Raw genomic sequence first — 14,558 nt, forward strand, 5'->3', positions numbered from 1 at the left:
TACCCTAATGGCGGCACGACTCAATAGCGGTGTGAATGCGTCGAGAGCGCTAGATCTACTTTTCCTCGAATACCTTTGATGATGTAGCGTCGTTAGACGTTAATTTAACACTGCAATGGATTCTTTACAGGTACCAATTCAAAAGAAATTTCGATCAAAGATGGCGGATATAGCTTGGTCCAGGGATATATAAAGGTCAGTGATCCAGAACTCTGTACCGTGCACCGATCATTGAGAAAAAAGGTCCGAGGAAATTTTTTAAGATTGGAAGTAAAGACTTCCGGAAACTCACTGACCTTGTGATAGTGATTTGGAATGTTTTATAACCAGCAATAAAAGAAGCGAGTCTTGTTAAACTCTGTTTACCAGATCCTCCAACGCCTACCAACAATGCGTTACCACGTGGCGTTGCTAGGATACGAGAAATCTGTAGAAAGAAAAAAGAAAATAAGATTCATGATATTCATGACGTAATATCTTCTACGGAAAGATCCCGGTTTTTGCTAGTAACGGAAAATTCTATACAACTTTTGTCTAGTTTAAACTGGCTAAAACCGGGGTATTTCCGTAGAAAACATTACGTCATGAATAACATGAATAAATTAACATCAAATCTTCGGTTGCTCGTCAGCACACTCAAGTGAGATTAAAAATGAAAAAATATCAATAATAAACCTTTTGGCATACTTACCCAGCTGCCAGCTGACACACAACGTTCTTTTAACGTTTATCCGTTAATACGTTTATACGTTTACAACGTCATATAACGTTAAGATGAACGTTAAAACAACGTTGTGTGCCAGCTGGGAAGGATAATCTAAGAGAAGCAGAAAAAGGTTTTTAAAGTTGTTCGGACAGGTCAAAAGCCCAGAAGGACGTAATAGATCTGAAAGCCAAATGCAAATTTGAGAAAATTTGAGCGCAAAATCGACCCTTACGGGACTTTTGGTTGGTGTAAATTTTTTTTTTGATAGAATTTCGACATACTTCAATTCGGGACTTCGGGACTTCGGGACCTCGGGACTGTTGGTTGGTGTAATCTTTTTCTCAGAAATTTGTTTTATTTCAACTCGGGACCCCGGGACTTTTGATTAGTGTAATATTTTTTTTTCAGAAAGTTGATGTATTTCAATTCGGGACTTCGGTAGGGTGTGATTTTTTTTAAATAGATTTTCGATATTTTGCAATTCGGGACTTCCGAACCTCGGGACTTTGGGTTGGTGTAATACTTTTTTCAGAAAGTTGATGTAGTTCATTTCGGGACTTCGGGACTTAGGTATAGTGTGATTTTTTAAAATAGATTTTCGATATATTGCAATTCGGGACCTCGGGACTTTGGGTTGGTGTAATACTTTTTTCAGAAAGTTGATGTAGTTCATTTCGGGACTTCGGGACTTAGGTATGGTGTGATTTTTTTAAATAGATTTTCGATATATTGCAATTCGGGACTTCGGGACCTCGGGACCTTAGGTTGGTGTAATTTTTTTCTCTCAGAAATTTGATTCATTGAAATTCGGGACCTCGGGACTTTTGGTTGGTGTAAATTTTTTTTGATAATTCGGGACTTTGGGACCTCGGGACTTTTGGTTGGTGTAATTTTTTTTCTCAGAAATTTGTTTTATTGAAATTCGTGACTTCGGGATCTCGGGACTTAGGTATGGTGTGATTTTTTAAAAATAGATTTTCAATATTTTGCAATTCGGGACTTTGGGACCTCTGGACTTTTGGTTAGTGTAATATTTTTTTTCAGAAAGTTGATGTATTTCAATTTGGGACTTCGGGACTTGAGTATGGTGTAATTTTTTTTGGATAGAATTTCGATATATTCAGTATTTCAATGATTGTAACTTTGTAATTTTAAACATTGTAGTAAGAAAGGATGAATTGATGCTGTTCTGCAAAATTCAGCATTTCTCTATCTTGTAAAAACTCCAGCTTGTCCCGAAAATAAATTGATAATAATAATACGGACTATATTTCGTAGCAGACAGAAACCAAAGCTCTTTCGACAAAGGCTAGTAAAACTTTACCTTAAGCAAGCTGGTGATAGCATCTTCAAAGAAAACCAAATCAAGACCAGAACCACGAACGCTTTCATTATATTGATGCATAAAGTGTGACAACCTCTCGCGTAAGCTGTCCATACTTTCAATCTTTAAAAAAAAAAGAGAAAAAAGAAGATGTTTACGAAACCATGAATGCATTAGACTAGACTAGACTTTGGTTGTTCTTAAGGAGTCAGTAACCGAGATTTTTTATCAATAAAAGAAAAAAGGAATGTTTACGAAACCATGAATACATTAGACTAGGCTTAGGCTTTGGTTGTTCTAAGTGAGTAACCGAGATTTTAATCAATAAAAGAAAACAGGAATGTTTACAAAACTGTGAATGCATTAGACTTAGGCTTTGGTTGATCTAAAGGGAGTCAGTAACCGAGATTTTTATCAACCACCCGGTAAATTGACTTCGTCTATAATACTTCGAGTCATATGTTTCGAAAATGGTTAAAAAAATGGTTCAAGATAGTTACGGGTTCATAAATCTTGGGAGCTTCGAAATCAGCATCATCCGGTTCATCTCCTGTGGGCTCTGGCGCATCTCTGAAAAATGAAACATAAGATTGAAATGAAAGATAAAAGCTTTTAAGAGTGGAAGAGCAATCCAGAAGGCTCTCTTTTCGATAGCTATCTACCCAAAGGTAGGGGAGGACACAACTCTTTCTCACTGTATTGCCAACCAACCAACTAAGACAATATAGCCATCAGAAGGCTATGGGAAGTCAGACGTCAGATTGGATGCTTTGAGGGGTTACCATCGTGGAAATCTGATATCAGATGCATTAGGAGAATCTTTTCAAATTTAACGTTAACTTTCCTATTGGTAACTATCCTTGATAGACTTTGTCAAGCTTTAAAGTTGTTTTAAGCTTTAGTGGGAGATTTTTAGCTATTTACAATCACAAACACTCCGCTAGATGAAATACGAAGGGTTTATTTCCATAGCACGAAATGTCCACATCTTAACTCACCTCAAGAAATCAACAAAGTAAGCTTCTTCTTCCAAGCATGACAAATCATGATTCTCCCCAATCTCCTCATTACATATCTGTACAGCAACTTTCCTGAACCAGCTCTTATCCGTCTCATTTACGAAGCGGTCACAAATAACGCGTGTGCATTCGTGTTGCCATAGAGACAAAAGCGTTGACGTTTCTGTGATGACGTCACTGACGGCGTTAAGCATCCCTTGCCAAATACGCGATAAATCACGTAAGTTAAAGACGTAATGAAATTTAGCCGGCGTTGGCAACATTTTGACCTAAAGCAAGGGCGCAATAGTAAGTAATTAAACGGAAAACAATGCAGAAAGAGAATATTATTACAAAACCATAAAACGGATAGATCATGTAGAGCAAGCTATTCATGATATGCACCATTGCAATGTCTTCCACCGACCCAACAGCTGATTGGTTGAAAGTGACGTATTGACTGATTTTACGTCACTTACAACCAATCAGCTGTTGGCGGGTCCGTGATGTAATGTAAGAAGACATTGTAATGGTGGATATCATAAATGGAGGTTGTTCATGTTTCGTTGAGTTACATAATCTCCACCATTATGGAATCAAACGTTCGATTTGCGTAAGGGATCCCCTCTACAGATCCGAACGTTTGCTTCCAAAATTATGCAAGTTATGTAACTTATCAAACAGGAAACACCTCTTTATCATTTTACACCAATTAGGTAATGGTTTGTATTGCTCAACCTTTAAACCTAGAGTTGACTCGTGGGGTAACGATCCCTAAATCGACGCTTCATTATTTGATAATACTGAAAGTCGCTGTCAACAAAAAACACTTTCTACCATTCGATGCGCTCCCTTATTCGATGAAAATCCAATTTCCTTTGAAAATCGAATCAGAGACCCGTTGACTGTACACCTAAACTTTAAAAAAGGATTTATTTAAAATGCAGCCATTGGGTCGATATCTTAAAAGATAATTAAGGCATCTTTTTGTTTTAAAAGGTTTACGATTGAGCTGACTTGTGGCAAAAATACGACAGCTTCTTTTGAAGACAGGCATTATAAGGTAGAAATGAACAAACCTTGGTATATTGCCACAACCTTCTTGTGCAAGCAACCAAATCATTTGCCAGAGTTCTAACTTCGTCCGTGAAGCCACGCTCTTTGCAGAAATGACCACGACAAATGACACCTGGCAAGTAAAAAATATTTATTGCAAAAATTATTAAACTGCGATATATAATCGGGACATGTAACTGCACGGGTTATTCCAAATCGATTTACACAATCTGCCGTCCTCAAAAGTGTAACTCGAAGCAAGACGCATTCAAATAGAATAATATTGCATTCGAAATTATTTTCCCTGCAAAAATCTAGTTTGAAAAAAGAATAAGCAGATCTTTGGATATTTTATGTGATTTGAAAACCTTTGAGGATAGCAATTAGATTAGATATTAGAGATTTGGAATTTAACAAATTTAACTTGGAGGCTTCTTGCTTAAGACACCAATCAACCTTTAAATTGTGCAAAGACTGGGTTCGAGTTTACCAGGAAGGAATGACATCAAAATATCTGTAGTCGTTACATTAATATTCTTAAACACAACGAATTTTGTCGTCATATCCCTGTTAATTACCAGTCCCCTTAGAAACCGACCACGCACTCAATGGTTGGTAGGTGTATCACCAAGCATTGGGCCATTCCATTTTATATCCATGCAGGGGGGGGTGGACGAACATTTCCAGGGGGTCATCCGAGAAAAATTTCCAGGGGGGTGTTTTTTCATTTTTCTAAGGGGGGTAAAAAGTCATTGTAAAATTCCCAGGGGTAAATGACTGATTTTAGTTCGTCCACCCTCACCTTAATGTATGAGAAGAATTTTTTCAAGGATATTTTTGCAAATTTTGCCATTTTCCAGAGGCTATTCACCGATTTTCAATAATTAATTTCTTTTTGGCTTAAAAAGGTTCGTCCAGCCCCCTGTGTGGTTTTTTAATGGAACAGCCCATTTTTGGATAAGGACTTACCAAAGATCTTGTCGATAGAATTGTTAGAGGGTAGAGTGCAATTGAAAATAGAAAACTGTCTTTTTAAGCGTTCAGGAATATCTTTACGCCCGCCGCCCGGGTGGATCATGGCGGCAAGGAATTGGATATCAACAATTGTGGTGAAGTCACCAGGTTTATCAAGGTTGTAAAAACCACCATCGCTCATTAGTTGACGCACGATTTCGTTTGTTACCTATAATTAAAGGTTTTGTTTTTTTTAATAAGTCGACATCGATCGTTGGCTTACACGTTTTTCTTTTTTATTAGAACAAACTATATAAGAACATAAGGCTTCGAGGCCCAAAAATTTAAGAACATTCTAAGAACATACTAAGGCTTTGGAGACTTAAAAACATGCATTTTCTTAAGAAATTACATAAAAATGCTAAAAAAATGCTGAAAATAAGAACATTTTAAGAACATTTTTAGGCTTCAAATCCAAAAAACTAAGAACATCCGAAGGCTTCGAAAATTTTCGAAAATAAAACAATAGGGGACACCGGTCTGATGTAAAACATGTGCCTGATATGACACTGAAACACAAGAATACTTATGTAGAACATCCTTTAGTACACGCTTTTTATGAGATGTACGGATATTATCACAGTGGATACCATCATGGAGACAGGCCCGCCTTTTAGAGTGTCCGCTAATTAGATGTTCTTCTGTGTAAAGATCTGCATTTAATAAAAACAATCAATAATAAAACAACCTCACCTGATCGCCCCACTCATTAATGACCGGCATATTAATATCGTCGATGAATACGGACATACGTTTACCGGCCACCGGACCGTACGTACTTCCCATACGTTTGTCCACGTAACTTTCAATCGTACGCTTAAACGTAAAACAATGACGTAAAAATACTAATAGAGAGTCTTAAAGCCGGTCTCCACTTTCGCGCGCTTCGATCGCACTTTTTCTAGCATAGCTTCCACGCTATTGGTCAAAAGAAAAATGAAGCAATTCCATTGGCGCGATCTGACGTAACGGTTGAAAAAAGTTGAAATGTGTTCAACTTTTTCTTTGAGCGCGCGCTTCACTTTTATGACGTAATCTTTTTTCCAAGCAAAAAGGATTGAAGCCAAAAAGTGCGATCGAAGCGCGCGCAAGTGGAGACCGGCCTTTACGTTCTGTAATGTAAAGCAAGCGTTAATAGATAGTTTTAACTCGGTGCAATTGTGTAAATTATAAAAAGGTAAAAAGTAAGAAAATTAATCGGTTGGTTTATCTTAAACTAAAGAGAAAAGAACGTTAATTAGACGCGCCACCATATCGTCGCTGTAAAATGAGAGTGCCTTATGTCCAATACTATGTATATGTATACTATGTCCTTTTTTGTTGCACACCCGGTACTAGCCTGGAGATCCATGCTATGATGTCTTATTCTATATACTGATGGCGAAATATATAGCATGGTATGGGCTGAGAGTTTGAATTTCCCAGATCCTAATAACGGTTGAAAACATAGCCAATCAAATTTTGTTATTCTTTTACTGGTCATACTTTCTTAGAAAAAGCGCCAGTTACGAAATGTGGTTTTTATTTTAGTAAGTGACAGTGTTATATTCGAATTTCCCACTGTAAACTTTTTGAGGCAGAAATCTACCTCACAGGTCATACCCGTCCTGTATACATCAGATTACAAAAATACAGGACGGGTCTCCTGTCTAACCCGGTACTTGACAATTGAAAGTTTCTTCAGTTCATACCTGGAAATGCATTGGAGTAGAAGCAGAAGAGAAGTTGAATCTTTTGTTAAGGTGAACTTCAGGGTCATAATGTTTCATGTAACTTTGTATCATAATTGTCTTCGCTGTTCCCTGTTCACCAATCAAAAGAGCAGCCTGAAAATATAGAGGAGGTTTAGACGCTGTATCGTCCGTTACAGTGATAGTAAAGGCGGTATACGGGAAAAAATCGGCGGGAGAGTTTCGAAGAAGACCGGCTGTAAACTCTTTTCGACAAAAAAACCCGTTTGCAAATTTTCTTCGGCTTTGGGCTTTTTTCTTAGATAGTGATTCGTCTTAGACTATAACAAAGTCTAAGGAGATTACGCAACTTAACAAAACATGAAAACCTCCACGTGCCTAATAATTAATTATATAAAAGAATAAAAGCAAGTCCAAGAAAATTGACAAGACTGATTAAAATTTTAATACTATATAGCTACGATCAAAGAGCTGCCCTGACGTACAAGAAAGAAAGTGAACAAATCTTGATTTTGGATCTTGAAAAGGTGGTGAATATATTCTCTCAGATATTATTATTCTTGTCTAAGTGCCGCCTTTTGTCATATGTCATCTACAAAAGCCTGTCAGCTTCGTTACCAAATAGAATATTCTTAAAACCGCAACAATTAGGTTGTTCGCCGTTTATTTCGAACCGAAACTCCATTTTCTTAGAATCTCAAGGAATTATATAAACTAGGGACTACTCAAGGGAGCTACATAGTTGTTTCAAAGTCCATCTAACGTTACATGAACGTGTTATGAACGTTGAAAGTATATACCTTTCCCTGTTTAGCAATGGTATCGATTAAGAAGTTCGTTCGAACGTTGTCTACATTGGGAACCAAGATGGAAGAATATTCAGGATTGTGATCTGTCGGGTAAATGTACTCTTCGACACGTGAAGACCAATGACACCATTTCCCTAAAAAGAAATATTAGGGGGATAAGATGATTGATGATACTAAGTTTTTAACTCGATTCAATATACGATTAACAGCGTACGAGGCTCTGTAGGCAAACGATCTACTCTTAAATGCGTCAAGACCAATGACACCATTTCCCTACCAAGATATATTAGGGAGATAAAATGATTGAGGATACTGAGTTTAATTCTAAATGTGATGCAGCATGTAGATCACGACAGATATACAAGGCTCTATAGGTAAATAATGGACTATTCATTGCGAAAAGACCGTGGATAACAATATACAAGGCTTAATTTGTAAACAGTGGCGAGAGGACTAATGACACCATTTCCCCATAAAGAAATAAATCGAGATTTAACTTGTATATTTACACAGTTAAAACCGCCCTTAGGCGACCGAAAATTAGAATTCGGATGGTTGTTCGGATAAGGGTTGTTCGGATAAGAGCACTCGTCAAAAACTCGTCAGTAATTCGTTGTCGTTTTTTTCAGATATTCGTCAAAACAAATCCGTTATCATATATTGGTCTTTTCCAGAAAAAAATCGTGCACCCCCTGTTCAGGAGGTCCATTTCCGTTCCAAGGGGGTAAGGTTTGAAATGCAGTGGAATTCCATAAGGGTAGACGAAAATCCGTCAAAAATAAGCGGAATTCCAAGGGGGTAATGATTGAAAATTTGTAAAAATTCGGAAGTCCAGAGGGGTATGATCCTAAAATTGCCTGGAATTCCAAGGGGGTAGGTCACAAAAGGTTGGACCTCCTCCCTCAACAGGGGGTGCACGGTTTTTTTCTGGAAAAGCCCATTATTAGCAGTTAGTTACATTCTTCCAAAAAATCAAAAATTATAATAAAGTACACGAAAAATTACATTCAAAGGTGAATATGGATATGAATAATGCCATTCGTGGATTAAGACGCGCTATGAAAGGCCTGATCAAAAGTTCAGGGTCCTTATAAAAAAACACTTCAATTGCTCCTTCCAATCTCAAGTCATACTAGAAGGCCTAATTAAAAGTTGAATTTCTTCAATCACTCCCGTCGGATGTCCAATTCTAAACTTATTCCAACGTGGTCTCCAATATATTTATTGGGGTGAAAATCAGCGCAAGAGTTATGCCAAAAAGAACCATGTCTCTCCGCACAACCTGTTCTACTTTCTCTGTCAGGGGTATGAAACCTACTTCCATTTAAATTCCTTCTCAGTAGGGTTAGGTTTGCAAATGAGTGTATTCCATCGATAAGTTTACCAAAATACATTTGATATGATTGTGATTCGTTAGCAACTGTGAATCTCTCATACCTTGATAATACAATTTGTCCGGTAGTTAATCGTGCTCGGATCAAGATATCGTGACTTTCGGACGCTGTTTTCTCATGGATCAAATCATTCCCAAGCCAGAATTCTTTGGACAAATCACCAAAACCGTTTTTGAATTTTTGCCAATTTTCTAGAAATTTTAATCTGTATGGATGAAAACGTCTCTGAAAAATTAACCAGCCTCCACCCTCCGCCTCCATGTGACATCTGACTCGCCTTGGATAACGCCCTAACCAGTTAATTTCATATATACCAGAAGATCTTGCACCGATATCGTACCAATCTCGGCAATCTCTAACATCGATATAAAAATGAGTCCCAAGAGAGGTTATGAAATCTGCCAAACTGACTTTCGTGTCATAGAATTGGCATTCGAAGTAATTCCCGGAACTCATCATTTCTTTCACAGTAAACGATAAGCATCCGTGCACACTTTGACAAAAACTGATGCATTGTTCTTTAAAGGGTGTTGAGAATGTTTGGAATGGTTTGTTCTTTGGTGACGAGTCTTTGGAGATTTGGTGGAATATGGAGGAGACTTGTTGTGAGAATAATAAATACGAGGTGATGGATAAAAACCAGTATTTCAGCATCTTTCGGTTAGTAAGATTTTTGTTGACTGCAATTCACTAAGTTTGTCTCTGATTTAAGCCAAACACAAAATCAAATGCAGCGGAGTCTCTTAAACTTCTTTAACTTGAATGTCTCCTTAATTCGAACAAGTTTTATGGTCCATCCAGTTAACAATGCCTATACAAATCTTACTCCATAACTCGACTTTTCCTCAACTCGAACGAAATTGTGCTCCTCGTGCGTGTTCTAGTTATGGAGGCTCCATTTTATTACATTAGGTATGACCTCTGTATTTTCATTGAAGTCGATATTTATATGGGCTTTGATTTTTACCAGCAGTAAAATTCACTTCATCGTGTTCGAGTTATGGAGACTCCAATGTATGATACTTCTAAGACAGTTAATATTATAAAGAAATCCAACAAAAATTTACTATAATCATAATAAAGAAATCAAATTATTATGTCTTTATTCTTTAGCTATACACTCTGTTCAACCAGGATTGAGTTAAAAAGCAATCAAGGAAAATTTTATCTTAATTAATTTCAAATAGCTGGATACTATTCGTCCCGATTGAATCTGAAATTTGAAATTTGACATTCACTTTTCATTTTTATATAAGAAAGATAGTGTTGACATATCTAATCAACAATTCAAGGTTTATATTAGATGCCTTTATCCTCCCAACCGACTCGATTGGTTTCAAAGAAACTTTGATTGAAAAATTCTTTACCAAACTCTCAACAAAATAAAAGTAGAAAATGTAAAATCCACTCTTAACTGTTAACATTATTTTGCCTTTTATCTTTCCAACCGAAGGGTTAAAAGTACTAATTACAAACAATAGAGCTTGGAGTTTCTTCCAATCTTTCTTACAAAATGATGTCTAGTTCAACTTTGACTGTCTAATTTTTCATTCGGCACAACAGGTTACTTGCCAAAACAAACCAACATGTCGGAAATGTGTTTCTATTTAAAAAGCTATCATTTATTCATTGAGTCTACCCTAAAAAGTTCTGATAATTTGTAGATTTTTGATTATTCGTGTAACTCGTAGAAAATATTATTACATCATTTCTCTGTAACTCGAATTTTCAATAATTTGAACACATTTCGGTTCTCCGTGCTTGTTTGTGTTATGAAGATCGTTTAAATGAATCTTCAACCTTTTTCAAGCAAGAAAAAGTCAAGGCTTAAGATTTTCACCACATTGAGAATGAGGAATTGAAACTATCCCTTTTTTTGTTTTTAAAAGTGGCACATGTTTTGAAATCTGGTGATCGCGTAAATAAGTAGCATCATTTCCCATCCAACAGTTTCGGGTCCATCCCATTGAGTTTGAGGGCTTGAGGCAAGACTTCTGGATGGGAAATGAAACCACTTATTTCCCATCCCAAACGCCGAATTGAAACTAAAATCTATCGCCAGATTTCAAAAAGTGTAGTCTTCCAAAACAAAGGAACCGCTAGATACAATCCGTCGTCATGATTACGGCGCGTTCTATGCGCGTTTTGGATGGGAAATAAGTAGCTTCAATTTCTCTTGCCAGAGAAGGGTTAAAGTTTCACCTCTAGCACTTCGGGCTTGAAACTCAATGGCTAAGAGCTACAGATTTTGAAGTCAAGATGGAGACTGCATTTGAGCACGCGAAATGAAAGTTTTAAAGTTGAAGAATGTAAAACATATTCTCTCACCTTCTCTATCGACAAAGTATTCAAAAATGGTTTGACTCGATGCCTCATCAATGTTTGGTAAATCGAGATCAAGATGATTTTTGATGAATATTTCCATCTTGACTCGATCATCTAATTCAAGAGTAGCACCCAGACTCCACATAAGGGCGAAGACGTAGAGTTTTGACACGTGTTGAGGTGAGAAAGTAGTTCCTTCCGAAGGTGTGGGTAGAAGACCGTTCAATACGTTGATGGACTAAAAAGAAATCATATCAAAATATAAACAGATTATATATCAATCAAGTATCTCTTAACCCTTCGAACATCTTCCTATTTTTCTACTAGGGGAAACATCTTAGGGGGGGGGGGCTTGAGGCCCCCTTAAAATCTCAAGATTGACAAATGCTATGACCTTGAAATTTTGACCATTGTTAGATATGGATAATTAAAGATGATTTACAAAATTCTGGTTCGGCCACCCAAAGGGTGAGCGCGGATGCAAAATTTGAGTAGGGAAAAGGATTTATGTAAGATAATGACTTGTCATAAATGTGCTTCTGTTGTTTGTGTATCCCAGCTGACACACAACGTTGTTCTAACGTTCATCTAACGTTATTTGAACGTTGTGAACGTTAAATGGTCTCACACAACTCATGCAAAGCTTCTTTCTTTTTGAAAAGAAATATAAGTGGCAAGCCGTTTCAATATTTGAGACGTCCCTGCATATCGAGCAGTCTTTATAACTAAGTATCGTGTTCTAGCTTAGCCTGTGCACAGACCCACTATCTACGGCTAATTTCAAAGTTAATTGCCGTTGTTACTTATAAATCATACTTCATTGCAGAGATTTCCGTAAGGAAAGTTTTAAAAATTGCGTGAATTGCGAAAAAAACAATGCGTGAAAGTGTGAATTTGGGGAAAAAAATTGCGTGATTGCGACAATTGAAGATCCGCTTGGGGGAGGGGGGGTGCTCATACTTCAAATAATTCATTTATACTTGAGTGACATAATTGCATTCAAGCAATTCGATCTTCGGTGATACATTTTCAGTCATAAAGATGAGCAACTCTTGAAAAGACTTATGGTAGAGTGTTCGTAATGTCTCTGCTTCAACCAAGTCTCTCTTCAAAAGCCAAGCCTGAAACGGGAAGGATCAACGAGGGTTTAGCCTGGACGGTAAAGGTATCAGTATACTTTGACTATTCAAGCAGCATTAGTTTCTATGAAATAACAACAGCCAGGAAAAAAGCCCTCTTTTAGAAGAACGATGGTAAAAATGATGAAAATTTTAGCAGAATTTGACATTCTGAGTGCGTCTGGCTCTTCGAATATTCACAATTTAGATAATATATAGAGTGCCGTGACATTTCCATTGGAAAATCTAACAAAGATAAAAGATTATACCTCTAGGATGGGTCTCCAATCCAAACACGAAGAGCTCATGTATACCATACCATTTCTAAAAAAAAATTTTTTTTTAAAGTTTGAAATTCAATTCTTTAATCGTGAACTAAAATTAAAATCTCCTTTGTCTCTCAATAAATATAGTGGAAGAAAGTTGTTGACCCTATTAGGGGACACTACGGAATATAGGTTAGATGCTTGCATCTATTGGATGGTAATTTCCTGGCCTGCTTAGTGATTTATTTCATTCCCATGCATATTCTATGTTTTCGTATCCTTTCCTTAATGCAGGCCAATAAACTTCTTTCAATTCAATTCAATTTAATTCAAAATATCTTTCATCTAATGAAAGCCTCCAGTACGGAAGTGCGAAACCTGGATCTAGTACAAAGGAGCACCCGACTACTTATCTCTACATACCTTTTTGTTAGAAAACAGTCCAGCTATCAAAGACTATAGTTTACCTAGAGACAGTAGCAGGGGAAGCATTGTCGATGTTGTGAGGTTCAAAAACTACTTTGCAGAACGGCGACATTGGTATACGATCACCGTTGGCAAGAGTTAAGGTTTTATTGTCATCCAACACAGAGTTCAAGTTCTCAATCCATATGGCATCCACGGGACCATCCAATACGATCCAGATACGTTCACCTAAAGAAAGGAAAAGTGGACATCGCTAAGACCATGTTCAGACGTTACGGTTCCGTTCCGTTCCGTTCTGTTCTGAAACGGTTTCGAAACAAGTGTGAACGTCAAAATACAAAACGTCAAAAAAGAAGACGTTACAAAGCATAACAGATAGAAATAATTTCGCTCCACTTTATTCATCGGAACGGAACTGCTCCATTTTCTTGCTTCGAAACGTTCTGAAACTAATATGAACACACTCGGTCCCAATCGAGAATCATACCGGAGCGACACGGAACACTGACGTGTGAACATTCGGAATTCGCGCCAAAAGTTTTTTGGTAAATTATGCAGAATTTTGAGGCGGAAAAGCATCTTTAAGACAGAAATCAATCTGAGGCGGAAGAACTTTCTAGCTTTGCCAGCAAAGTCGATTTCACCGATGAAGAGAATCATCGAGGACAAAAAAGTTGTAGAAAATGGTGTATCTCTGACTGGTTAGACAATGCTATCGTCTGTTAGAAGGAAGAATATATGCACAGAGTTTGCAGCCTTCAAGGCGTTTTCAAATTTATCCCTGCTTTAAACTATTCCCTTGATTTTGTGTAAACGAGAGCATCGTTTTTGGTAGGAGAGATGTCGAATAGGTCAAAGTCACCTATCTCGTTAATACGTTCGCTGCCAACCACGAGCATACTCGTACCATTATAAGAGTACTCTATTATTGTTCGTAGCTTATTATTATCTCAATACTTTACTGGGAAATCTAACCTTTCTTTGCACGTAATGTTTTCCTCCACAACGTTGAGAAAATGCCATCCGTCCAATCATTCGTCGCCACGTCCAACTTCCCAAACATTTGTGGAGCAGTGATAGCTTTCGGATTCATCCGATATTCCCGATGTGGCAACCCGATTTCTGTCATTGCTTTCATAAGGGTATGTATACACGTCGTTTTTCCCGTTCCGCTTGGACCTAACGCCATCATTCCGTGACGAACTCGCTGTGTTTCGTATAACTATGGAAGAAATAATGATTATGAATTGATTTTTTTTCTTCAACCAATTAAGTGCCATCTACACCATATGAAATCGCTCGATTACTTCGGTCTTGTAATGGTAGGTCTGAACCTACATCCATAAGTTGGAGCTGACATTTTCACCTTAGTTGGGGTGTGTACGCAAAAAAAATTCTGGAATGATGGCACTTCACAGGTTAATTTGAAAA

At 37.3% G+C, this 14,558-nt stretch overlaps 1 protein-coding gene across 1 annotated transcript in view; it reads right to left on the reverse strand.

Moving 5' to 3' along the window:
- Positions 1-14,558, reverse strand: part of LOC136800805 (dynein axonemal heavy chain 5-like) — a 65,080-nt gene that overhangs the window by 27,436 nt on the left and 23,086 nt on the right. The window contains exons 25-38 of the mRNA XM_067057461.1: positions 14,103-14,349; positions 13,169-13,355; positions 12,705-12,759; positions 12,298-12,438; positions 11,321-11,555; positions 7,590-7,732; positions 6,790-6,924; positions 5,792-5,914; positions 5,054-5,267; positions 4,108-4,217; positions 3,029-3,318; positions 2,531-2,600; positions 2,031-2,153; positions 297-427 (exon numbers count right to left, since the gene is read on the reverse strand). Coding sequence (XP_066913562.1) covers positions 297-427; positions 2,031-2,153; positions 2,531-2,600; positions 3,029-3,318; positions 4,108-4,217; positions 5,054-5,267; positions 5,792-5,914; positions 6,790-6,924; positions 7,590-7,732; positions 11,321-11,555; positions 12,298-12,438; positions 12,705-12,759; positions 13,169-13,355; positions 14,103-14,349 — 2,204 coding nt within the window. The remainder of the gene's footprint in view (positions 1-296; positions 428-2,030; positions 2,154-2,530; positions 2,601-3,028; positions 3,319-4,107; positions 4,218-5,053; positions 5,268-5,791; positions 5,915-6,789; positions 6,925-7,589; positions 7,733-11,320; positions 11,556-12,297; positions 12,439-12,704; positions 12,760-13,168; positions 13,356-14,102; positions 14,350-14,558) is intronic.

The sequence above is a fragment of the Clytia hemisphaerica genome, unplaced genomic scaffold (genome assembly GCF_902728285.1).
Source record: "Clytia hemisphaerica strain Z4C2 unplaced genomic scaffold, Clytia hemisphaerica genome assembly, whole genome shotgun sequence".
Taxonomy (NCBI): Eukaryota; Metazoa; Cnidaria; class Hydrozoa; order Leptothecata; family Clytiidae; genus Clytia; species Clytia hemisphaerica.